The sequence below is a fragment of the Homalodisca vitripennis genome, chromosome X (assembly GCF_021130785.1).
Source record: "Homalodisca vitripennis isolate AUS2020 chromosome X, UT_GWSS_2.1, whole genome shotgun sequence".
Classification (NCBI taxonomy): Eukaryota; Metazoa; Arthropoda; class Insecta; order Hemiptera; family Cicadellidae; genus Homalodisca; species Homalodisca vitripennis.
This window is the reverse complement of record NC_060215.1, coordinates 94,551,028-94,578,929: the sequence shown is the minus strand read 5'-3', so window position 1 is coordinate 94,578,929 and position 27,902 is coordinate 94,551,028. Positions and strand designations below refer to the sequence as shown.

Here is a 27,902-nt window from a genome sequence, read left to right as displayed (position 1 = left end):
CAATGAACCCAATGTAAATCTAAAGTTTGTGAAAGATATGGAGGAGGAACTGCAGACTGAGAATGATGATCCTATATTTTTGTTTATGGGCACCTGTAGTTTGCACACCCTCAACAATGTGTTGAAATCAGGAGCCAAGGATGGGGCTAAGTGGAATCTAGTTCAATTTCTTAGAACTCTCTACAATTTTTTTAAAGATGTTCCTGCCAAGAGGGGATATTATGTAGAAGTAACAGAGTCAAACATCATGCCCCTCAAATTTTGTGCCGTGAGGTGGTTGCTTAGTGGAGATTGTGTAGAGAGAGCTATCAAAATGATGCCTCTTAATTTCTTAAATAGGTAAAGTGTACAATTTTAGTGTTTTTGACAAATAAAAAAAAAATTGGATTTTTACTCAAACCAGTCTGGAAAACCTGGAAAAGTCATGGAATTTGAAACTTTCAGACGTGTGGCCACTCTGTCTACCTCTACCTCTACCTACGAAATAAATAACGTTAAATAAATACAATTATCTAAAATAATTTTGGTGTACACAATCATAGCCTGAATTTGAACTTGTGAAAGGAATATTATAAAGTAATCTTTAAAAGGAAAATTACTTTCATAGAATCAAGTGAGATGAAAGTCATTTTTTAAAGTCGCTTAAGCTTCCCAGAGCACTTAGTTATTTTATCATACGATATTTTGTTATCGTATTGTATAATCTGGTGTATTATAGAAAACCACAATTGACCCAACAATCACTGCAACAGCTGATGTCCTGCTCGAAGCAATAATTAATAATGGAAATGTTAATGATTACACCAGTCTGTTATCATTTTATGAAAATCATCACATCTCCATTGATTACCAGGTATGTGAGAAGTTGCACGTTAAAAAAGTTATGCTCTAGTTTAGAGGTAGTCGAATCCAGAATTTTAAAATCTGATTCTAAATCTTAAATGATTGATTTCTGATACCCAAGTTTTTTTTCAAAGCATAAGTTTGGTTGGAATGTATGATATACAGTTGATCTAGCTAATAATGATATTATATGTAAAGTCAAAGTCAAAATTTCTTTATTTACATAGTCTTCAAGAAACATGATACAATACATAGTAATACAGTGAAACAATGTAAAGTGAAGTAAAAATATTACATTTAATTTTTTATCTTTTTAAAAACACGGTTGTCTCCAATTGTAAAATTTGTTCAAGGAATAAAACAGTTGTTCTTGCAGCCAGGTTTTTAGATGTCTTCTAAAATAAAGGCGGCTGGTTGTCTTTATTTCCTCTGGTAGTATGTTCCATGTTTTTGCTGCAGTGTAACTCGGTTTCTTTTCAGTGGATGTTAATCTGTGTACTGGAAGGCAGAAGTTTCTGGTGTTGTACTGATGATATTGTACTCCGCTGCTTGCAGTTTCATATGACTCATTAATGTAGTAGTAGGTAGCAGTTTCTAGAATATAAAGGTTGATGACTGTAAGAATCTTTTGTTCACGGAAAGCTCCTCTAAAGGTTTGTCTAGGTGGTAATGTCCCCAGTATTCTTATAGCTCTTTTTTGTAGAGTAAAGACACGTTAAATGTTTAACATAGTGGTTCCACCCCAAACAACAATCCCATACCGCAGGTGGGTTTCGAAAAGAGAGCATGATATGCAGTTTTGGCTGTAGTTAAGTCGCTTATGGTCATCATTCTACACATCACAAATAATGCAAAGAGAGTTAATTTGGGGTGTCCATGATAAACTTTCATCTATTATAATGCCAAGATATTTGGTTGAGGTAACTTCTTCAAGATCAGGGAGTCGCCCTACGGTCATTCTGTCTCTCCTAAATATTAGTTGTTGACTTTAACTTTCGTTAGCTACCAAGTCGTTGCCATGACAAGACTGCATTGCCATGCTTAGTGCTATAAAGCTGTCTATCTCTAGTTGTTTTGGGTCAGTCTGACTTGGCAATAGTGCAGTGACGTCAGCATACATGATCAATTTACTAAAATCCTGCATGAAATGAGGTAGGTCATTCGTGAAGAGGATAAAGAGAACTGGACCCAAGATTGATGCCTGTGGCACTCCTCTAGTGATTGGGTTTGGTTTGGAGCATGTCATATCAACTTTCCCATTGTTATTATGTTTAATCTCAACCAGTTGACTGCTATTAGATAGATAGCTAGAAAACCATTTATTTGCGTTATTTTGTATTCCAAGGGTTTTTAATTTCTCTAGAAAGTGGTGATGATCAAGACAGTCAAAGGCTTTGCTGTAATCAAGAAGTTCAGTAGTGGCAGTCTTGCCTTCCTCAAGCTGATCCAGAAGGAACTCCACAAAGCTGATCAAATCAGTTGTTGTAGATTTATCCTTTAGAAATCCATGTTCATCTGTGGTTATAAGTTTATGGCAATTAAGATGATTAAAAGGTCTTTTGATGTCTTTGGTTGCAACGATTGAATAATGTCAGACATCTCCTTGCTGCAGGTGGCTTCTAAGACAAGGATTGGAGTATCTTGGGCTTCTGGAAGAAAAAGTGTTGTTCTTTTTTGTGGATTATTTTTTGTAAGTGTTTTGTCTGCTACAGTAGTAAAGAAAGTATTTAAATGATCTGCAATTTCTTTTGAATTTGTTGATTCATACCCTTGAATGTTTAGTCTATTTAGTTGTTCACTCTCTTCATTTGCCTTTCTTTCAGAGTTTATTACATTCCAAATTTGTTTTTGTTTATTGTTTGATTCCATGATTCTTGCAGAGTTATTCTGTTGCCTTATTTGTCTAATATGAAGGTTGTGTTCTTTTTTCAGAAGTAAAGACCTTTGTCTATGATTTTCCCTACCAGTTTTAAGATATAGGCTTTGGGCAGTCAGGAAATTTTGTTTTTTCAGAATAACTGAAGGATTATAAAAGACTCTGTTTTTGTCTTTCCTCTTTTTAAGCTTGGAAAAACGGCAGGCTTGGTCAAGTGCTCGCTGAAGGATTAAAAGGAAGTTATTGTAAGCTTCATCTGCATTTACTGTGTTGTATACTTTTGCCCAGTCCTCTTTTGTAAATAACTCTTTCATTTTAAGGAGATTTCTGTGGCTCATATTTCTTTTCCTTATAGCAGTTTGGGGAAGACTTGAACTTGATCCTGTTATTATCAAGCGAAACTAGCCTGTATGGTTGGAAATACCAGTGCTTAGCACTTCCACGTTGATGTTATTGTCGTCAATGTTTGTACATACTGCATCAAGCGATGATTTTGAAGTAGGAGATATTCTAGTGGTTGATAATTCTATTCTATGTATGTTATGTGACTTAAGAGTGTTATTCATCAGAAGGTAGTCATTTCTTTTCACAAGGCAGTCTATATTAAAGTCTCCCAGCAGAATTGTGGGATGGTTTACCGCTGAAGTCACTTCAAGCACATCTGAAATCACATCCATCCTTGTATCTAGGTTTCCTTGTGGTCTATAGACACCTAGGACAATGATAGTTGATCAGCCACGAATAATCTTGACTCCGGCCACTTCACAGATCATCTCAGATAAATCCTCGTCTAAGTTAATTATTTCCACCTTTTCTCATAGACAATCTTGAGCGTAAATGGCTACACCTCCTTTAAGATGTGCTTCTCTGCAGTAGTAACTCTTCAAGGAGTGTCCCATGAGCCTGATGTTTGTGAGTATTTCCTTCTTACAGCCATGTTCTGTAAGTATTACCAGGTATGGTTTGAGATTGTCTAATAGAACATTGAGTCTGTCTATTTTATTTGACATTCTATCTATATTTGATGTAAAAGATTGTTTACTTTGCCTTTCATTTTTAATGCTGAATTGCTGCTCTGAGGATTTTCTAAAAAATAATCAGGTGAGTGTTGGTTTCTGGTTAAGTTATATGTGTAAGTAGAGGCTGAGTTCTGTTTTTAGTCAGTGTTTGGCATGCTCCCTCTGTCGTGGAAAGTGTGGCTTGACTCTGTTTTTAGTCAGTGTTTGGCATGCTCCCTCTGTCGTGGAAAGTGTGGCTTGACTCTGTTTTTTAGTCAATCAATCAATCAATCAATCAATAATATCTTTATTTACACATTCATCAAGAATGGTTACAGAGTCAATGTATACACTAAAATTAATGTAATATAAGGTTAGGTTATCAAGTTTAAAACCACAGAAATGCAAAGAGGAAAAATGTTTTGAATTAACATAAACAACAACTATTGTTAGACAAATTCTGTAGTCAGTGTTTGGCATGCTCCCTCTGTCGTGGAAAGTGTGGCTTGACTCTGTTTTTTAGTCAGGGTTTGGCAGGCTCCCTCCATTGTATTATTTTCAGTAGTTATGATGGGTCTGCAGGTGTAATGAGGAGGCACCCCTACACCAATATTGTCCTCAGTTCTTTTTAAATACTCTTTGTTTTTTAGTACCTGAAGGGAAATACTGTAGTAATTTGGGGAAACTTGATCATCAGTAATTTTCTTGACCTGGTTAGGGATTTTAGTCTGGGGGGAAGATTGATTTGATTTATTTATGGATTGATCTGATGACAAATAAAGGCTTATATTGGTAAGAAGGGATTTAAGACATTTTATGGTTGTTGCCTCTTGTGGGGACCTCTTATGTGAGATATCTTCATAGTTGGATGTCATTGTGTGAAGAGCCTCTATTAAAGCCTTTTCTCTACTAGGCAGACAAACCATTTCAGATTTAATGGACTCCATTTCCCTTTCACTAATAGTTTAGTCCTGATTAGTTCGGTTTTTAGCTGTTGAGTCTTATTCTGAAGTGCAGAGGTCAATGAAGTTAACTTGTCTATATTTAACTGGAGCTGATTTTTTTCTTGGTTAGATTGTTGAATTAAGTTATTCTTCTGGGTTTGTTCAAGTTCCTGCTTCTGTAAAAAACTCAGTTTATTGTTGACATTCCAAGTAAGAGTCAGTAAGTTTGCTTGTTTCATCTTCCTTTGCCCTTAATTTGTCCTCCAGTTCAAAATAAGTATACTATTTTCACTGAATTTTATTCATGGACCTTCTATTTTAGATAGTTATTGTCTTCTTCTACCTTATTCACCTGAAGCATTAAATGGGAAAAATCTTGTTTTAGCTTTTGTAATTCTAATTTTAGTTCAATATTTTCAGTTAAAAGGGCTTGTCCAGCCTCCGCTGCAAGGGTTAGGGAGCTTTCAAGATAATATTCTTCTATATTTTGAATCTTCTCGACCAACTGCTCAAGATTTTGATCAGTTTCACTTAATTGGTCAGTAAAAAGTTTTTCTGTACTTACAGGCGAGTTACAATTATTCAGAGATTTGTTAAGGGATGGAATATTTGAAAAATGTTCTACCTCTCTTAAGGCTTAATTTAATTTTCTATTTTGAAAATTATCAAGTTTTGGTATCCCATGAATTGATCTATTGTGAATAATGACATAAATCACTATGTTTAACATTAGTAGTAATATTATCTCTAAAAAATTTGATATGATACTTAGGATTTTTTTCATTTTTTATAATTTCTTTTCTTACTGCTGGCCAGTAGGGATACCCTTTAATTTTTTCAAAAACCATGTCACCTACATTGAACAGAGAACTGGTTTCTCCTGCCATATTGAAAATCAGTTTTTTACACTGGCTCTGTTTAAATGGCAGCTGTTGTCTATAAGTTAAAAATTTAAAAACATTTGGTTATTGTTATTTAGTTAGCTATATCTGGTTGCTGTAGTAAAAAAAGGTTGGTTGGTTAAATAAACGTGATTGATTTAAGGGTTTCAATTCCTTCGTCCCATATAAAAGTTGTCTATTGTAATATGAACAGCCAGCTGTAAAGTGAGGTCACCAGGTAGGTCAGCAATGGAATTTACACAGTTGGCAGTGTCATCTACACAGTTGGCAGTGTCATCAATAAATGAGGCTGCTTTATTCACAGTTGACAAGTAGGATTGTAATACTTTGGTACTTTGTTATGAACAATTGAAATAGTTTTATGTTTAAGTATAATATTTAAGTGTTTTTCAAATAATTTTGATTGCTTTACTGTGAAATTACTTATGATGAGTTATAAAGTCTTGAGTTGTTGTTGAGCTGGTACCCAGCTGGTTACTTATTTGTGTTTTTTTTTAAAGATGTTTATTTATGAGAAAGAAAATCTTATTATTTTAATGGACTTATGTTACCCCAGGTAAGTTTTGTGCACACATAATAATAGTTTGTTGGTTTATTATCACATACAACACATTTTTCCTAGGAGTCCACTTCACTGTGACTGTAGTCAGTCAGCCATGTTGGTATACCAATCTTATAATTTTAATACAATATTAAAAATAAATGATCTTGTTTCAGACACGTTTTGCTTATATATTTGGTTTTTTATAAGAACTATTATTAAGATACAGATACAGATACAGAAATCTTTATTTGCTATCATCAAGATAGAAACAGGCGTCATGTAGGCTACATTATTTATAGAAAAGAGTCTATTTGCTTGCCAATTGCCATGGTCACTCTCTCCAAGTTAAAAATTCATTGACACTGTAGAAGGGTCTATCTGCTAGCCAAGATTTTAATTTCTTCCTAAAATCTTCCAGCTCCAAGACCTTCAAGGATGCGGGTAAGGCATTTTAAAATTTTGCACCTGCGTAAATTAATTAAAATTAAACTATGAATCTATTTCACGTGAAAACTTTTTACTACTATATGTGAAGCAACATTTATATATGAGTACATTAAATTATAAAATCATACAAGTCTAATAAAAATGAAATGAGTTGCATCATTTTTATAAATCAAGAACTTGGACTCGACCATGAAGTATGTCATCTTCTGATGAATTTGTGTTTTTCCAAAAAGTACTCCATGGGAGCTCAAACCTCAATTTTGATGTTGGGCTTAGGGTTCCAGCATATTCTTTACGTTCAATGGCAGCATTTGTGGGGGGATTTACTGTTTTGTGTTATCCTGTGTCTTGTTTAGTATCAGTTGCTAACCAGTAACAGATAGGGTTGACTTTTTTATTAGAGTAAATTCTGTAAGGCATTTAAAGTAGCATTGTGCGATTTTATATAATTGACTTGTCTTGACTGAGCATCACAATCTCTTTTGGACTTCTTGTCTATTACAATCAACATGTTCAATCTCAAAATATGCTGTTGTAAAACTCATAATTATTAGGTAAATATGTATTGAAATATAACTTTACAAAATGTGTTGTTTTTGTATGGTTTCTTTATCACATCCTAAAAAAACAACAAAAACAAAATCTGAAAAAATATATTTTATGTGGTCCTTAAAGAATTAATATGCTCCTAACACTTTAACGTTTTTTTCATTCATTTTATTGGTTAGAAAGGAAAGGGTTAAGTCTATGAAAAGGGTTGTTACAAGTTTCCCTTCTTCAAGGTTGTGAAGTACAAAGTCAGCAAAGTTAATCAGACCTGAAGTGGTAGATTTTCATTTAATAATAATAATAAATCCGTGTTGCTCGTATGTTATTCAATTATAGTGCTCACAGTGGTCCAAAAGTATTTTTAGTACTACTTTCTCTAAAACTTTCAAGGTCGGTCTGTAATGATTCACTTCTGTTTTACTGCAGATTGTGTTGTACAGGAGTGTCTTGAGATTTCGGTACTAGGTAATGTTTCGGTTTTTTTGACGAGGTTTGGCTGACCCCCGCCCTCTACTCTCTTGTAACAGCTGGTCAGTTATAGTGCAAATGTCCTGTGTCACTGGAGAAGGTTACAGACCTTCTATAGATTTTTTTACTTGAAGTGAGACACTAAACAGGTTTGTTTTAGAACTTGGCTTTACTTGTTTTACTGAACAAGTGTTTTTCAGAAATTTTTGAGTTGGCGTCAATTCATGAAAAAGTGAATTTAATTACTTTCCTTGATTTCCATCTTCTAATTTGTTAACTTGACCCAATTTCTCCTCTTTGCCATGTATTTTTGCAGTGTCTTCAAGTTCAAGAAATGTACTAGATGTGAAAATTACTAAACTGTTAGTTAGTTTTAGAATGGAGTGTTCTGTTTGGTGTGTAGTGGCCAAGGTCAAAGTATTATTAGTTTTTGTTTTCTACATATTTTGCAGGCTCCTAAAGCTAAAGTGCCATTTTGTTAAGTTTGGTGTTCATATCTGAAATTCCCAGAAGTAGAGCTGTGTGATTGATCTCAGCTACTTGGGCATCTTGTATTGGAGAGGATGTTTGCATAATTTAATCCCTGTAGGTTATATTTGTTAATTCACTGCTGTGAACTTTCTCTTGCAACCCAGAGATGGTTTTTTTTCCAATTCGGCTATTTGTTTGGCATAATTATCGATGATTTCATTTAATTTTAAAACATGGCCCTCTAAAGTACTTAGGATTTCTATGCGGAATTTCTTCTCTTTATTCATATTGAACTTGGATATCTGCATTAAATTGTAATATATTTTCTATTTTAGCCAAATACTTGCCCTCATTATTTTCCACCACTTCCAATTTGCCTTCCATAATAGTTAGATTGGATTTTAGCTCAAGTTTCTCTATTGAATTATCGTTATCTGTATTAATGCTGATCCAATTTTGGCAGCCATCTGTAGCTTATCCTCTCGACTAGTGGAATTCTCTAGAAAGTTATTTTGATGAGACTCGTTTTCAGGTCCTGAATGTATCTGACCCAATTATATTTTTACCAGATCAACTATTCCATAGCTTGATGAGTTTGGAGTTTAAATCACCCTGCGTTCATTGCATTGCCAATGTCATAGGTGGCCCATTTTTCGTGTCTTTTTTTAAACTATTTTGACAACCAGTATGATACTATTTTCCACATGAGCCTGTGTAGTATTTTATACCAAAGTACTTTATTCCAATATTGCATGTACCACGAGGATACCTAGCAAGCATTTTGCATATATATATATATATATATATATATGAGTAATGCAATATATGTATATTACAACAATAATATTTTCTAATCGTTTAAAAAATTTATATATATATATATACGAACCAATGTGGCGAAACATGTCATTGTGTGTCATTGTGTGTACATTATATTTGATGATTTTCTACAGCACTCTACAACTGGTGTAACCGCCCTAATGGCGGCTTCCGCTGTGTACAAATATGAAGTTGTTGAAGATCTCGTGCACAAGCATGCACCTTCAATTGAAATTGTGTGTAAGGATAATAAAACCGCTCTTGACTATGCTTGCCACAGTGAAGAAAAGAGTGGATTGTTGGAGGCATATCAGTAAGTTATTTTTCATAATTATATTCTAAGTATGCACATTATTTAAGTTTTTTTTATAATAAAAATGAATACAAATGTTACTTAAGAGATTGAAAATACAACCTATGGTTGTTGTTTTCATTAGAAAGTAACATTGTAATAAACTACAGTTTAAAAAAGTGGATTTCTGTTTTTAAACTTGTAAATGAAAACATACACAAGTCATTTAGATAAATAAACAATTTTGTGCTGTTGAAAACACTTTAGAACTTATAAATCACAAAGTCAGTAATGTCACTCTTTACAACTTTACACATTGCATGTTACAGTAATGATCTGTTAATACCAATTTTGTTTGTGAAGAAGTGCTGTAAGGCTTGTTGCTAATTAATAGGAAAATCAGCAGGCTTAAAATAAAAATTTCCTTCTAGAGTCCACTGATTTGAAAGAAAAATATAAAGACACACAAAAGTACACATATTTAGAATATTTTTATTACACTGCAATCTTTCTCAACCAGTGGAAAGCATTCCACTTTGGGTTGCAGGGTCAATGTAGGAAGCAGGGTTCCCAATTCATTTTTTTCTAGACAACAGTGGAGGGAGGGACTTATCGAACATTTAGATTTGAAAGTATATTTAATATTCAGATTTAAATCAAGAAAACCTAAAAATCTAAATCTGAGACAAGTCCTTCCCTACACTCCCGTCAGTAGACTAACGATTTCCATAGTTGTATTATATATTACTCAATACAGTATCAACAGTTATGTAGTGATAACAGTGTCTAGAAAAAATTGAATTGTCAACCCTGTTTCCTACATTTACTTTGCAACCTAAAGCACACAGACAACTGGAATGCTCTCTACTGGTTGAGATATATTGGAGTTCAATTAGTACTAAGCTTTGGCTTTTAGCCATATTAATATTAAATCAAATCTGTTGTAAATATTTGACATCTATGGCTGTTTTAAGCTTTTTATTGTATTATTTGATTATTGTTTATTCTTTAAAATCTGTTTAATTGGAGTGATAATAAACAATTAACTTAGCAGTGTTACCAGAGGTCTTTCAGTCCACTTTAAACAAATTATTGTGTTTTATTTTCTTGTTGATTGTTCCTTTCGTGCTGGTTTATTCTGTTTTAGTTGTCATGTTGCCAATGATGTTGTCTTTACTAATGATATTTTAAACATTTGTTATAAGTTGATATGGGAAATCTTTTTGTAAGATGTGTCCCTTTGGGTGGAGACACTCAGTGAAGTTTCACTTGTATTTGTATGCAAGAAAGGATTTGGAAGATTTAAATTTGTATGAGGAGTTTTAAAACTTTTTAAATCTTCTTTGTACTTAACTTTTAGAAACTTTTTATTTTTATATTTTGAAACCTTTATTCAAACATTTTTTTAACAGTTTATTTTAACTAAAAAGAATATTTTAACCCTTTACATAGGGATTTTTACAAGCCCACCTAATACCAATCATAGAAGTTAGTCAACCTCTCGTCACTGTCAACGTTAGTCAGTTACCCAATCATTACTTTTTTAAATATAACACTTATTACATAATTGTTGTTTTATAACTCTTGTAGTTGTATATAGCACATCAATAAATAATTAGACTTATACTATAATCATTATTATCTAAAACAGTGATATTTTAATACTGTGTAGTGAAATCAATCCAAACCTCAGCTATTCTGAACAGCAGCGGCCATCAAGTTCTATACTGATGGAAACAATCAGCTGATTTAAGTAATCTGTTCGGTTAACAAACCAGTGAATAAAAAACCAAATTTTGTAGTAATGACAGAACGATTGAATGATTTGTAGTCTATCTGGTAAGACAATTAACTGCTTAAATAATGTGGACTGTCTTCAATAGATCATATAGGAATACTATTTGTACAAAAACCACTGTAGCGTAGCGAGTTTGCTGACCAAAACTGTCATGTGAAATCATGCAGAAGGGTTAATTACTGTAACGTACTTGAATAGAACTTCAAACTACTTAATCGTACTTCAATACTAGTTTGATATTTTTAGACTTTGTTGTTTCAGCAAAACTGAAGAAATCCATGAGAAGGAAAATAACCAAGCTGATAACCTGGAAGAGGGCCAAGTGACAATCAGCAGCACAGATTTGAAGCGTCTTGAACAGTATGAGAAGTATTTTGAAAAACTATTAGACGTTATAGACTATCATCTAACCGTCAAACTTTTGCTACATATTCACCTTAATGAACCAGAAGGTACTTGTGTATTTATTTCTAGAATTTCACATAGAATATATGGCTAAAAACACCATACTGAGACTGCTAAAAAATTGTTCTCACAAATATTTTCAATTAGATGTTATTCACTTGTCTTAATATTATATCCCATTGAAAATGCATTGCATCAACTATGTTTAACAAAAACAGTTGATAATAATCATAAAATAAGAGGTATTTGGAAACTTAATTATGTTATAATTATATAAAAGCTGGACAAACCACTAAGTGAAGAGCTTGACCTTTTTGAAGAAGAACTATGAGCAGTGAAATGTAAACAAAAAGTATTCGTAAATAGTAGCCTTGAAAACAAGGGAAGCAAAGAAGGTATGTTCACAAATGTAGGTGTAATGCAAAAGGTACAGCGAACTAGGTTCTAGCTATACCTATCCCTCTCGCTTGAGTGACCCGTGATCTGTGGTACAAAAGCTCAGTAATGTAGTAATCAATGATTTCAACTGCTAGATATGCCCTTCGATAACCACAGAGTAGTGCTGAACACTCAGTGTTATTTATTTAACAAGGTAAGAGTACACTACACTTTCGTTGACAGACAAAAGAGAAATTTTGTCAACCTACTGAGTGATGCTTCTATGACGTTTAGCCAAGTTCCATATATGAATCATCATAGAACTCATTCTTAACTGTGAAGAAATGGTTTCATGCAAAATTTAAAGTTTATATATTAAATCTTTCTCGCTATATCTTGTCACATGATGCACTCACATTTTTGTTCATTAAGTTAGGTTTCATAACAGTGTTCAAATAATAGAATTCACTTTCCACTGTACTACTTTTTCCTTTTCACTCTACGAATAAAAATGTCACATGTTTTAATATCTCATATGATTGTATTCAGTTTGTAACATATGTATTTATTCTGCTATTTTCTTGCTGCTATCATGGTTATAGATAAGACCAATGTAAAAGTATTTTCTATGTTCAGCCACATCCCATGGTGTGACATCACTATCATCGAACTCGGTGTTCCCCTATATAGAAATGAATCTTCATGCAAAATTTAAAGTCTACGTCAGTTTGTTTTCGAGATATCGCGCAGACAGACAATATTCTTTATTTTTCATTTCATTAAGAAATACAATGGCATCAAAAAGTGGTAACCTTGCTGTACAATTTTTTGTTAGTTTGTTGTAATTTCGTGTTTTCTTTTATAACAGCTCGAAGAACTCCTTGATTGAGTATATGGGTTGCTCCAATAGCCAGTTCTGTCTTAACAACTACAAGATTGCTCTAAGTTTAATGTCATATGTTTACTTTTTTCTGTCATTGCTGTTCTGTCATTATCATTTCCATTTAGTTCATATCTGTGTAAGGCAGTTAAAAAGTCTTCTTTTAAGAATTTTTGCTTCTTCATCGTAGTGAGCAGGTTCTTTCTTTGTTTTTCTCGTACTCTTTTTCTTAAGGCAAACATGGTCTAATATTTGTCCTGAGAATATTAAATCCAGACAACAATAACATTTTTTCACATTCAGCCAAATATGGTTTACAAAAATATAAAACAGTGCAAAATGGATAAGACCAATATCTTGTGGAGTGGATTGTGCTAAACGAATTTTGAATGTTGCACGCAGAAAATAGAACTATTAATGCTGTTATTCTGACCCTGATTATGACAATTATTGTCAAACAAACAAAAGCTCAGTTTTGTACAGTAAAAGATCATCAAATTATAGATGTATGATATTTTAATGAATTAATACATCACATCCCCACATCAAACCGCCTGAGGGTGTAGTTTTGTAACAATGTAGATCTGTAGATGCCCACGTTGTTAGTGTCAGTGTGTTAAGGTTCTCGCAGGTAGATATGTAGAGTTGTAATTTATTTTGGTCCCACGTTGTTTGTACCAATTTGAAAAGGTTTGGATTGAGTTTGAGGAATATTATTTAGAATGTATAGTGTAGTGTTGAAGGCCAAGTTGGTTATGCCTTTATGTCATGGTGTAGTGTAGTAAGACTTGTTCCAGTACATTTATGTTACAAATACTGTAGTGCCAGAAGTCACCCCTTCAGTCAATGAACTTTAAGGTTATGTTTGACCAATAAACTTTTGATTCTCACTTAAATTCCAATGAAGGTGCAATAAATCACTCACTTTTTCAATTCTGAACTAAAATTTATAATTTTATTTTGACTTTTGACCAAACATAAATTCAAATATTCTGTCATAGCACCCGTTCACTAAACTATATAATCAGCGCTTCTGATCATAAAAAATGCTCCTGTAATTTAGTTTATATTTGATTATATCATAAATAAATAAACACAATTTTTCACTCCCAACCGACAAGATTACAGGTTTTCAATCACCTTGTCTCCAAACGACGCTAACACACGTCGTCAGTGGCCTGCCCTCAACTCCTGATCTTGGTGGTTATTTTCCAAGACGCTTACCCTACTTTATCACGTGACTTTGTCGATAAATCCGAGGCCTGTTTCATCACTATCTCCTTTTATAGGACAAGTTGTTTAACCGTAACAAAATTAAATGTTTTATGTCTCAAATAAACACGTAGTTGAATTTCCCGCCAGTGCTATTTATTGTTAATATAAATTTAAATTAATATTCCCCATCCATTAAAAATAAATTATTCTTTATTTTTAATTTGTTACAAAATTATTCAAATAATACTATGCAATATTGGTTTTTTTTACACATAAATACTAAATAAATGCTAAAAAAAGCTAAACAATTGATTCTACTAGTTTTTGAAGTATCAAACATTGTTTGGTAATTGGATGCAACAAGGACTCCCATTTTATTTTTTTATATAGGTGCTGCCAGCTTCACATGGCTCAGGTAACCCTTTACAGACTGATGTAATGGACACTCCTTGCATTAATGAGAAATGTATACAAAGTATAAGCAGAAGATTGTCAAAGTGTGGGAAAAACAGTTAGTGAATAAACCCCATGATTTTTTAAAACAAAAGATTTTTTACAGAAGTTTTGATAAAAATATTGTACAATTAAATTTATGCCTTTCATTAGTATGCCAAATTATTTTCTGTGTTTTTCTCTAACAAATGCAGAGAAAACAACGAGCTCGCTACTGACCAGTTTGGTTTTAGGAAGAATAATTGCCGGTTAACACTGTTGCAAGACTGATCGAGATCATTGTAATTGGAGCTAGATAATCTAAGGCCCACCTTATGTGTTTCTAGATATATCTAAAGCGTTTGACTGTGTTGATCATAATACATTGCTTGACAAGTTGTATTCTCATGGGATTCAGGGACTACCACTTTAATGGCTCCAGTCATTTTTGAGTTACAGATCTCAAATCATACACATTCCAAATTAATTTTCAAAATCAGCCAAGCAACAATACGGATTCCCATACTCAGCCTAAGCCCAATTTTCTTTTAAGGTACATCAACAACATTAATTTGTTGCTACAGATCGGAAAACTTGTGAAGTGATAAAATTTAAGGACATCTAAACTTAAGAGAAATAGTCTACTTAATTTAAAACTACAAAGTAAAAGAAACTATGAGCGTACACCACCATAAATAAATAAGTTGATTAATGTTAGTTAGTGGATTGAGAATAAATACCTAAGCAATACGTTTTTTAGTAATCAGTTGTTTTAAACTAGAAAAAATATTCTTATAAGATTAACGATGGAACTTTGAAAGCCACTTGGGCAGAACATTATCGTCAGATATATTTCAAATCCACAAAGGCACATCTAGGGTGTAGGCTTTTGATTAATACCTGATATGTATATAAAATAATAGTTTTATATGCCTACATTCACTTCACGAAAATCAAGAACTTCTTTGAATGATTATAAATAGATACAATGAGATACCCACAAAGTAATCTAGAAGCCTGGAGCCAATTTTCAATGTATAACCACTCAACTGTTTTTTATCAATAGAGGAAATTTCTCTAAGCAAAGCAATTGATCAAGAGTTAAAAATATGAAATGACAATTTGTTTTTCATATTATATTTTTCATAGTTTGACAAACATAAAACTGATCGTTAGACACATAAATATACTTATATCACTGTCAGATAAGTATATAAAGAGACTGAAGATCACAACTTTCAGGTTGTACATATGGTAAGCTGATTCTGATTTAACATTTACATAGATGTCTGACAATTGGTTTTAAGTGTGTAAAGCAAGAAAAAATATGATTTGTGAAAAAACCATCATTTCATCTGTTTAATTCCTTTGATTTACTCCCACTACAACCTCTACCTAGCACGAGAGTTGATTGATTTCTTTTATAGGCTAAAATTCACTATCGAGTTCAAGAAAACCAGGCTGTGTGCTTACACAATTCAAATTGGCTCCTTGACAATTACAGATCCTACAAATAAAAGCAGGCATAGTTAAACAACAAAATGTTGAACAAGGGCTTGTGTTCTGTTATATTTCTTATTTTTTAACCCATATTATCTTACTGGTACATATATAGGACAATTCAGTATCACGTGTTAACTGTCTTTAACTGCCATTTCGAAACAGGTAAAAAAAAATTGTTAATATTTCATTTTCAAAAAGGTCTACCAAAGGTCAATACAATTCTCAAGTTTCATAACTTTATCTTAACTGGTTCAAAAGATATAATTTTTATGATAAAAAACACATACAGACAGATAGACGGAAAACTAATGGTTTTAGGACATACCTTCATATGAACTTTTTTGCTTATTTTTATATGTGGAACAAAATTCCAAAGTATTGACTCATTTTTACGGAACATATATTATATACCTCTACATTTTTGGTTATTTTATTTGTTGTGTTTCTTGTTTCTTGTTTTCTTCATTTATATTATGCTTCCTGAAGATGTGGGTATTAAATCCCACGAAATATATGGAAGCCTTATAATCTTTGTTTTTTCATTTCAATAAGTGAAATAGTATATATATGCAATTGGTCAAGTTTTAAGCATATATAAGCAGTTAAAAAATGTATTCATACACTGTACCACATGCATTGTGCTATATTAAACTTATGAAATATTTATTTATCAGTTGTATATTTGACCAATTTATGATATAATATTTGATGAAAGTTTAAAAATTTATTATAGTTTTTTTAATTTTATTGTATATTGATTACTTTCTATTGGAGCAATTTAATAATCAAGTTTTATTAATAGAATGTAGGCCTATAATTTCTAAAATATAAAAAAGTCAAAATATTAAATTGTTTGAAACAAGGCTGACATATTTTCTTGATCTATATTAAACATTGTTCATTTAGCATTAAATTGCATTGCTGTAGCTTGTACATATTTCATGTTGGAAGGTAATTGTATACTATAGTAAAAGGGTCATGTTGTTTGATTATGTTGAGTCATATGAAGATCTCAGGATTTAAACTAAAGTCATATCACAAAAAGTGTATACAGACTGGTGTGTAGTAATAACTGTTAGCAGTATTATTCAAGTATGTTTTGGCCATAAATCTGAATATCAATATTTCAGGTGCTATACTTGTCTTTTTGCCGGGATTTGAACATATTTCGGCAGTACAGTGTGAACTTTCCAAGCTTTTGTCTGATAGTGAAAATCGAAAAATAGCAATTCATTTTCTACATTCCCAAATGCAGGTAAGCTAGGTTTTTTCAATTAACTAAGTTTCTTAATATAATATTAACTAATACAGTAGACATAATAAAAAGGGTTGTGATTTAATATGTATTTTAAACTATAGAGGACTCTTTTAAATTAACAAGCAATTACATGAAGTAAAGTATAAGTTACAAAAGGTTTACTGGAGGACCTGCTAGGAACCTTATTTTCAACAAGGAGTAAGCAGGAAGATAATTGTACCACACTGATAATCCCGTGGAACCACAGAGTCTATATAGTGTATCAATAAATATTAAAAACACCAGGTAACGTCTTCTTATTTAAACTGTAAGACGGGTGGAAGCGGCCACAGCTGTTTGGAAAATACAGCTGGGGAACAAAATAAAGTTCACGTGAACACAGGAGAAATCTGCATATAGTTTTTCACAAGACATTTTGTTATAAGAGACAAAAATAGGAGTTGTGACTATGAGAATAATAAATGAGGTTTAATAAAAACTTGGGTTAGAAAAGAGAGGCCCTATAACTGCTAAGAGAGCAGCGGTTAGTGTACTGTATACCGAGTTCATATTGAATGTACAAGGAGAATTAATGTGTGAAACAGACTAACTCTAGAGTGCAGCAATTATAGTGCTATACATACTAAAACTAAGTGATTAGAAGATCTGTCTCCATTTTCTTTTTTTGTGTTACTTGTTTAAAAATGCTAAATAAAAAGTTAATATTTAACAAAATTAACGTATTATGTCACCAATTGTGATCAGGTGTATCTAGTGCATCTTACTCACCTATAACTGCCTTTTTTGAGCAGAAATGGAAAAATACAACTATATTTTTTACAGATAAAAATGAACTGAAATTCGATAAAGTTCACTAAAAAAATCATAATTTGTAACCCTTAGCGGCACCTCTTACCCTACTCCAATCGTGTTTAAACTTTAAAATGTATTAAATAATAGCAAAAGGCGACTTTTTATCACTATTATACATTTAAATAAAAAACTATATGTTTTCGTTCCACCCTACTGTCATCACTTACAGCTAGCTTACTTACATATAGAAACATAGCATATTCCAACACCACTGACTATACGTTCTATAGCATGTTGGGATCAAGAGGGTTAAATTATACTTAATTACGAATTAACACACCCGTTATTGGTATGTTTGCCAATCATTAGATACATATAGAATTCCTTATTCTGCCTTTTCTAATCAATTCTCTGGTGTTCCTCAAAATGTCTCATAAACTTGTTTACAAATATGAATGATATATTAAATGAAGAGTAACTCAAATAATTCTTGTTTTTCATTTAATCTGAACATTTGTCATATGGAACACATCTATCCCATACAAAACTTCTTCCCACACCTCATGCAGTGTTTCTGGAGTAACTTTAGCAAAAACTGCTTCAATCATATTTCTTATGTCAGGTAGGTCAGCTAATGGTGGAGGAACATTGCATGATCTTTTGTGAAGCCCTAACTTAAATATTACATGAAATCAGATTGGGTGAACATGGAGGGCATACAAAATAAACCATTTAATTTGGTACAATCCAACAGTTAGGTACGTCATTTAACCAAAGGTGTACTTCATAATGGAGGTGTAGCGGCACACCAACTTGCTGCCCATGAAGTTCTCCAGTTCATCTTCTACTCGAGGAAGGAGCCACAGTTGTAGCTCATCAAGATAATAAATATACCCGTTACAGTTGCTTCTCTTTATAAGAATGGCCGGTAAATTTTCCACAAAATTATGGCAAAGAAAACATTCCATTTTGGAGTTTTGTCGCAACTGTAATACTTCATGAGATTTTCTGACCTGCATATGTCCACATCATGTGTGTTCACATTTCTTATTTCATCTCACTAGCATATGAATTTGAAAAACTGAACTACATGATGACTAGCATGTCTACAGATCGACTTACTATCAAGTTCAGAAAAACATTACTGGCAACAGGTTTGTTGTCTTTGGTACTTGTGTGGATTGGCCAAGGGTGAGTTTCGAACATGATCTTGTGTTCAGTGATAACTACAATGTTGATAGTAAAATTGATTTTTAGTGAGTTAAATTTTTTTAAATTAGTCACAACCCTTCAATAAAGCTTGCTAAAGACCGAAATCAACATTAAAATGTATTATGATCCTTGAAGAATTTTAGATGTTTAAAGTAGTTATTTTGGGCCATTTAAAAATCAGACCCAATGGAAAGCAACTGAATATAAGGATATGAAATGCTTATAGTAAGTATGTGGTATATGACTGGAGGAAGTGACACATTTTTTAATTAATAAAACACAATTTAATTCCTGTATGTATAGAAATCTACTACAAAAATTAATTTCATATTTTTAGAATTACAATTATGTCAGACTATCTGATATGGTGATACCTGAATTTGACATTTTATTAATATTTAAAAAAACTTATTTGTAGAGATGCTATGATGATTTTTTTAAATACCCCTCACTCCCTGGCTTCCTGCTGAGCTGTACTTCCAGCCCCGAGCTATAGATTGTTACTTAGTTATGGATTACACAGCTTCTGTTATGTGCTGTTTTGAGGCATTGGAGGGTAGTTAACTTTTTCTGTGATGAATCCCCACAAGAAAAATCTCAAGGAGTTGTCAAGGCGATTTTAATAACCAGTGCAACAAACGTCTGTCTTCATTTCCAGAGTGACCAATCCAACAGTCTGGTAATTAAATATTTTTTTTTCAGATTTGTGTACTTGTAAAACTTGTGTACTTAAGATTTGTAGTACAGCACTATCTAGGTGAAAAACTATGTTTGGAATACAGTGTATTGAAAGAAGATTTCTTCCAGTGGTACCTAACTATTATCGTAAAACAGATGATTTCAGTACTATAATAAGTGAATAATTTTAATCCATCGTCTTTTTTCAGACCACTGAACAGAAGAAGGCTTTTGTGCCAGCACCCCCGGGGATTAGGAAGATCATTCTGTCAACCAACATTGCAGAAACAAGCATAACGATCACAGATATTAAGTATGTGGTAGACACAGGAAAATTTAAAGAAGTAAGTTAAATATAATATCCTCAATTCAAATTACCATTGCACTAATTACTATTTAATAATGTACACTTGCATATACAGGGTGTAACAAAAAGGTTGGACTGGGTATGCATTTTCAGATTCTATGTGTGATTCTAAGCTAAAAGTGAAGAATAACGTTTTTCAGTTTCCACTTTGTTTAGCAGGTATACGCCATTTTGTTTTTTTATTAAAACAATTTTATCTTTATTTTTATTCTTACAATTGCTGCAAAATCGGTAAAAGGGTCCATGTCAGAAGGTATTGTATCAGAAAAAAATATTTTAAAATGCGTTTTAATATTTTCAAAATAGCAGCCATTTTGTTTTTGTTTTATAAAAACCTAATAAACCACTGGTTTTATCAAAATTGTATAAGACACAACAACGTTTTTAAATAATGCTTTGTTTCCATCAAGGGTGCAAATGATCCAGTTTCCCTAAGACGATCATGAAGTCTTACAAATGTTTTCTCATTCGGTAAATTTCTATTTGGAAACCTTTGTTCATACAAACGACGAGCATCACCACGGTTGCAGTTTGCAAGGCCATACATCAAGTGCATGTCCATCATCTCTTAAAAAGAATACACGTGTTCCATAACACTACCAATTGCAAACTGATAGTAAAAACGTGTTAATTTGGTTATATTTATATTTATTAGATGTTAAAAGTTCAATAGTCAGTTTCATTGTTGCATTTTCATTACAGTACCAGCTGATTTAAATAACAGTTATTCAGATACTGTCAAATTATGGGCCATTTAGTTTACATGTGTAATACAAATCCCCCCATAAAAAGGATATTTCTTAATCAATTATTATAAATGTGGTGTCTTTGACACAAAACAATATTTAAAAACTTCTTGTGTCTTCAAAACTTTTGATAAAAACAGTTGTTCATTAGGTATGTCATAAAACAAAAATTAAATGGCTGCCATTTTAAAAATATTAAAACTTATTTTAAAATGCTCTTTTCTGCTTTAATACCTTCTGACATAGACCTGTTTACCAAGTTTTGTAACAATCGTAAATATACAAATAAAGATAAAATTGTTATAATAAAAAAAACACAAAATGGTGTATAGCTGCTAAACAAAGTGGAAATTATAAAAAAGTGATTCTTTATTTTTAGCTTAAGATCACACATACAATCTGAAAATGCATTGACAGCCCCAACCTTTTTGTTAAACCCTGCATGTATATATATATACAGGGTCATCAAAAAATAATGCCTAGATTTAATAAAATTATAACATCAAAACCTTTCATGTTAAATGAGTAATTCTTTCACTGGACGATAACTGGTGAACGCAAGTTTTGTTTTTAGTTCGTCTGATTGTGTTTCCCTGTCTTTGTGATGCGCAGACAAGCTGCGCAATCATCAAGGTCAGCCACCACAGACGCGCTGCCGCTCAGTACGATGTTGACCGTGCAACAAAAAGTTTCACATAAATGGATATGTAAATCGTCACAATTGCCGTGTATGGGGATCGCAACAGCCAAACGAAGTCCACGAGTATGTGCGTGATTCTCCCAAACTCAATGTGTGGTGCGCGTTATTTCATGACAAAGTTATTGGACCTTTCTTTTTTGTAGAAAAAAACCATTACAGGCCTAGTTTACCTGGACATGCTTGAACTGTTTGTGTTCCCCCAATTAGACGATATCGAACAGACTGGACAGCGAATCATTTTTATGCAAGATGGGGCTCCACCTCACTACCATTGTGAGGTACACGCTGCACTAAACGCACGCTTCCCAAACGGTTGGATTGGTAGAGCAGCCCCCATTTCATGGCCTCCTAGAAGTCCTGATCTTACCCCTTTGGATTTCTTTTTCTGGGGGTACATAAAAAATATAGTTTACGCAGAAAAGATTCGGGATTTGGACCATCTTCGGGAGCAAATTTCTTCCGCAATCTTAACTGTTACGCCAGATATGATTGGACGCACGTGGCAGGAAGTTGACTACAGACTTGATATCTGCAGGGCAACGAACGGTGCTCACATTGAAACATACTAAGGTATGAAAAAAAAATTTATTTCTTTCCACACATTTTAAGACTACAACCTTTAAATTACCTTTAATAGTTTTTTTATGACAGTTATTTAAAATCTAGGCATTATTTTTCGATGACCCTGTATATATACAACTACACACACACACACAGAGTTTTATAATACCTATTGTATATTATCAGTAAAAACCATCTTATTACTAGTTTTTTTGCAGCTTGGTTATTACTGAACTTATTCACCCGGTTTTTTTTTATTGTTTGTTTGTAATCATCCCTTACTTGTTTTAAATTAAAGGCAAGAGTGGTTACCCAAACATTATTCATATAAGAGGCCATTAAAACTATGTATCATTTTATAGTTGCTATCAGTCAACTCCAATACTCAATAGCTAAATACCTTAATACATAGGGGTAACGACAAATATATGTATGTTTATATCTTTCAATTTGGTTATCATGGGTAAAGGTGGTTTGAAATGTTTGGTTGGATACTCCTGGCGAGATTTGCAGGTCATAAAAAAAGCCATTTAGCATGTTATATTTTTAGTTAGAAATAACATAAGAATTGGTATTGAATTCAGGGTAGAGAATTTAAACCACAGTTATTTCTATCAATATCACTATAGTCATTGAAATCTAATGTTTTTGGTACTGGCCCATATCTAGTTGTTGCATTAGAAGTTACCTGAAGTATAAATTGATGAACATCTGGAAATACCCATATGTTAACCGTTTGTTGATAGTTTTCCTTCAGCAGCAGTTGTTGATACTAGAAAAGAGACAAATATCTTTATTTACATATTCTTCAAGAATAGTAATTGAGTCATATGTTTAAATATAATTGAAACATAACAGTTAAATATAATTGAATATATTAAAATTAATATTGTTGACAATAAATGATGTCAGGGTACGTCTTGGAATTTCCATTCTTCCCTGCATGCTTCTAGGAATTCTTCGAGGGTGTAAAATGGCTGGTTTACAAGGAAGTTGTGGAGGACTTGAGAGCTTCTCCCTTTAGTCTTTTGATAGTGCCTGGTAGAGTGTTCCATAGTTTTTAGCCCATGTAAGATCGCTTTTCTTCAAAAAGTGCTGTACGGTGTGGAGACAGAACAAAGTCTGCTGCGTGACGTGTGTGATGTGAGTGGAGATCTTTCTCTGTTTGGAGATTCAGCTGATGAGCATGCAAAATTACTCCTTGAATGTACAGCCCAGTAACAGTCATTATTCCCATAGATTGGAAAGTATGTCTGAAGCTCTGTTGGGGTTCAAGATCAGATCTTATGGCTTTTTTCTGTAGTATGAGCATCCTGTTGAGATTTACAGCAGAGAATCCACCCCACACAATAAGCCCTTATCTCATATGGATTTCCACTAATGAATGGTAAGCTGTCATTGCTGCCTGAAAATTCCTATTACATTTTATCCGCCGGACAACATATATCCCCGTGCTGACTTTTTTACAGAGGCTGTCTACATGCTCAGTCCAGGTTATTTTCCCATACAGAGTGTCACCAAGGAATCTTATATGGTTTACAGTTCTTACTTCAGATATGTTAGGAATGTGGTCCTTTCTTTAACTGAAATGTACTTGTATTGTTTTTAATGGATTAACAGCCAGGTCATTTCCGTTGCAATACTTCAGAGCTTTATTTAGCGAGTTATATGCAGCAACATACACACCTTAGGAACCAGTTGTTGACTGTACCTCTGATACCTAAAGATGAAATCAAGAAATCTTTATTGTCTTTAAGCACTTGACAATGCAATGGACAACGTCACTTTTTCTTATATCTAAAAGGCCTACTCCTATCACACCTTTAAAATCCCATAATACATATGTAATGATTAGACAGTAAGTCAAAGTTAATTTTATATGTACATGGTAGATGTGAATAACGCCACAATTTGGTCATTAAAAAGAAAATAAAAGTAAATATGATTTTATATATATATATATATATATATATATATATATATATATAAAACATATCTATAACATTATATAAAGAATAAATTAAATAGTAAATAAAAACAATAAATATATAACAATAAAACAAATAAAAAGTAGCAATAAATAGATAACAATGCTGCAAATAAAAATTAACAATATAATAGGTTTATCAACAATAAATAAATAACAAGAGATATAACTATTAACTAAATCATAACTATTAAAAAATTAAAGTACTAATATCACAGGTTAAGTAGTCATTTAAATAATAAAATGTGTTATCAACAAGCCAATTACTCACAACATTTTTAAATCTACCAATAGACACATGCCATGCTTTTTCAGGAAGTTTATTAAAAAGTTTAACCTTCATATAAATAAAAGTGCCTTTGGTTTTCTCCAATCGAACATTCATCTGTTCAAACATATTTTTTTTTCTTGTACAGTAGGAGTGTATTTTTGTCTACTAATAAAACTGTCTAATTGTTCTTTGATACTAAGTAAAGTACAATAAATATACAGGGATGGAAGGGTCATAATTCTAAATTTTTTTTTAATTGGGACACAAGAAACTCTATTGCCAACATTTGCAATAATTCTAATTACTTTCTTTTGCCAAATGAAAGCAGTTTTAGCACTAGTACTGTTTCCCCTAAGTGTTACACCATACCTGAGCTTGGAATGAAAAAAGGCATAATATGCTGTGATTAACATTTCAGTACTGATATTATATTTTAGTTTCCTGATAAGGTATGTAACCCTAGCTAATTTTTTACAAAGAAAGTTTACATGTGCATCCCAATTTAATCGATTATCCTTGTATATTCCTAATAACTTAACAGGTTCTGAGTACTTACTATCAAGGACACAGTTTCCATCAAGAGTAAAAATTAAATTTTCTGTTTTACTATTATTTACTACCAAAAGGTTGGCTTTAAACCACTTAATAGCTTCAGTCATTGCCTGCTCCTGTTCTAAAATTAAAGTTTCCAGATGTTTATTGCTATTTAAAATAGTTGTATCATCTGCATATAGAACAGACATACAAGGCATATTAAATTAAAAATCATTTATTGCTACTACAAAAAGAAAAGGACCGAGTACTGAGCCTTGTGCTACTCCTTGTAAAACATTTTGGAAACCAGATACATTTTTATTTTGTGAAACCATCTGCCTTCTATTTTGTAAATATGATGAAAATAAACGTAATTCATTATTTTTTTATGCCATAACAATATAGCTTTTTTAAAGTCAGGTCATGAGGAATGCAATCAAAAGCTTTACTTAAGTCAATTAAGGTGGTAGATGTCATTATTTTGTTTTCAAAATTCAGAATAACCTGTTCTGTTACAGTTTCAACCGCTTTTACTGTGTTTAAACGTGGGAGAAAACCAAATTGGTCCGGACAAAAAAGATTATTTATAACAAAAAAGTTATACAATTGTTCTTTGATACAAAACTCAAATATTTTACTAAGAATAGGAACTAATGAGATTGGTCGATAGCTAGAGGGATTAGTCATATCTCCTATTTTTAAAATTGGCACTACTTTTGTTATTTTTAATGCTTGAGGAAATGTTCCTTGATCTAGCATCTTGTTAAAAATAAATAAGTAACTGGCTCTAATATTATGTCAATGATGTCTTTCATAATTGCATTGGAAAAACCATAATAATCCTCACTTTTTGAGGTACTCAACCTAGATGTACAATATAAAACATAATTTCTTACAATATTTTTCCATTCAAAATCATTCATTAATACACCCTTATTTCTTATGTACTTTTCTAAATATTCAAGAGCAAGGTTATTGTCATTCTGCTGGTCAGAAGTATTAATTATATTAGAAGGTGAAAGTGTAAAGAAGTTATTAAAAGTCCTAGAATCAATAAAAGTTTCATGATTTTTTTTCTTCAAACTTTTTTCTGTATTAATTATTTCATAGCAGCTTTACATTTACTTTTGAATTGGTAATATATTTCTCATTGAATAATTTTTTCTGTCGTTTAATTTCAGATCTATACAGATTTTTTGTTATGGTGTACACATTTTTACATTCTAGTTTATGAACTGTACCCTTACTGTTTTTAAGCTTATCATACAATGCAACTGCTATTTTCCTAGTATTTTCCAATTCTTTTGTGCCATTTACTACTTAACCTATTAGTATTGTCACTATTGCCTAATTTAATATCTTTAAAAGGACAGCACACATTAAAAGTGCTTGTCAAGACAAAGTTAAAATAATCAAATGCTGCATCTACATTAGTAAAACGTTGTAGCTGTGACCAGTCTACATGAGTCAAATTTTCCCTAAAATTTTTAATAGCATATGGCGTTAATGTTCTAATGGTTTTAGTTGAAATACCTTTTTTATACCTGAGTTTGGAGCACCAATTGTGTGAAAATTTGCACAAACTGCTGCATAATCTGATAAATGAGATTCAATAACATTACTAGTTACAGTACCTTTTTTTACATTAGTAACTATATTATCAAGGCATGCCTCACCCCTGGTGTTTTCTAGATTTAAGCAATGCATGTTATGGGAACGCAGTAAATTGAAAAAAGAATCTACCTCGGCATTACTTCTTTTTATATTGATATTAAAATCACCTGATATGATCAACTTCACATTAGAATATTTTTTATTTATATAACCAAGTAGCTCATCAAAAAAACTTATGAATTCATTTATGAGAGAATTTGGTGTTTGATAAATTGTTATAATGATAGCATTCAGACTAACTAAAAATATACCTGAAACCTCAAAAACGAAATTTACACATAAATGTTCTAATCGAATAGTATTATATATTATATCTCTTTTGACATATACTACAACCCCCTCTTCTAAGTGGAGGCTTTCAGCAATAAACACTACCTACACAAAAACCTGCTGGCACATATAACAAATTATGATGATAGTTTTCTTGAGATTAAATCATGTCCTAGGCAGTCGAAAGCTTTACTATAGTCAAGGAAAAGTGCAGAGATGTTTTTTCGTCAATTTGGTCTATGAAATATTCAACAAGGCTAATAATGGCAGAAGTGGTAGGTTTTCCTTTCAAGAACCCATGTTGAGATTTGGTGATTAGATTTAATTGCTCTAGATGTTCATAAGTCTGTTAAGAACCACTCTTTCCATTATTTTTGACAAAATTGAAACCAATGATATAGGTCATAATTTTGTACTTCAGTTGTTGGTCCTTTTTGTGTTTTGGATACACTTAGGATATTTTCAATGCAGTGGGAAATTGGCCAAGGGTAAATGATTTGTTTATAATGCTCACTAAAGGTGGTGTTAGTTCTTCAGCACAATGTTTTACGAGCATTGACGAATATTCGTCCATTCCATTCGATGGTTTTGATTTAAGTAAGGGAGTTTATAACAGCTCTTACTTCTTTATTGTTAGTTGGGGTTAAAATTAATGAAGTTTGGCACTCATCTATTTTAGGCAAGTTGTCATTTTGGTTTCCTACAGTCTGTTGGACATATTCAATTGACCACTAATCCAATACGTATACACATATGTTCAAAATCACAACAGCATAAAAGTAAAAACTCTAAGGCTCACTTTCGTTGTCCAAGCTTGAAACTATGTCAGGTAGCTTGTTAGGCTGTAGTAGTTCACAACATTAAAATATCTATCTACACACTCTTCAATATAGCCCTCACATTGTAGCGGATCACAAATAATCACAGAAATAATGATCTATTGTATAACTCATTAAAATCATATCAAACAAGCTGCCAGATATCCAAATAACCACCAATACAAATAAATAAATAAGAAATACCCTGATTGGTGGAATAACAACAGCCGAGTGATACACCTGTCACAACAAGCACTGCTAGTTCAGTAA

The 27,902-nt window shown here is 32.3% G+C and overlaps 1 protein-coding gene across 3 annotated transcripts in view; it reads left to right on the top strand.

The window, feature by feature from the left end:
- The window catches only part of LOC124369586 (3'-5' RNA helicase YTHDC2-like), a 146,995-nt gene that overhangs the window by 66,626 nt on the left and 52,467 nt on the right, over window positions 1–27,902 (top strand). Inside the window, exons 1-5 of one of the 3 annotated variants that reach the window (XM_046827627.1) lie at window positions 860–3,820; window positions 8,996–9,174; window positions 11,213–11,403; window positions 16,895–17,019; window positions 19,914–20,048. In XM_046827627.1, coding sequence (XP_046683583.1) covers window positions 3,617–3,820; window positions 8,996–9,174; window positions 11,213–11,403; window positions 16,895–17,019; window positions 19,914–20,048 — 834 coding nt within the window. In that variant the 5' untranslated portion in view covers window positions 860–3,616. Of the gene's footprint in view, window positions 1–859; window positions 3,821–8,995; window positions 9,175–11,212; window positions 11,404–16,894; window positions 17,020–19,913; window positions 20,049–27,902 lie in introns of those variants that run through there. The other 2 variants (XM_046827628.1, XM_046827629.1) reach the window with 2 other exon arrangements.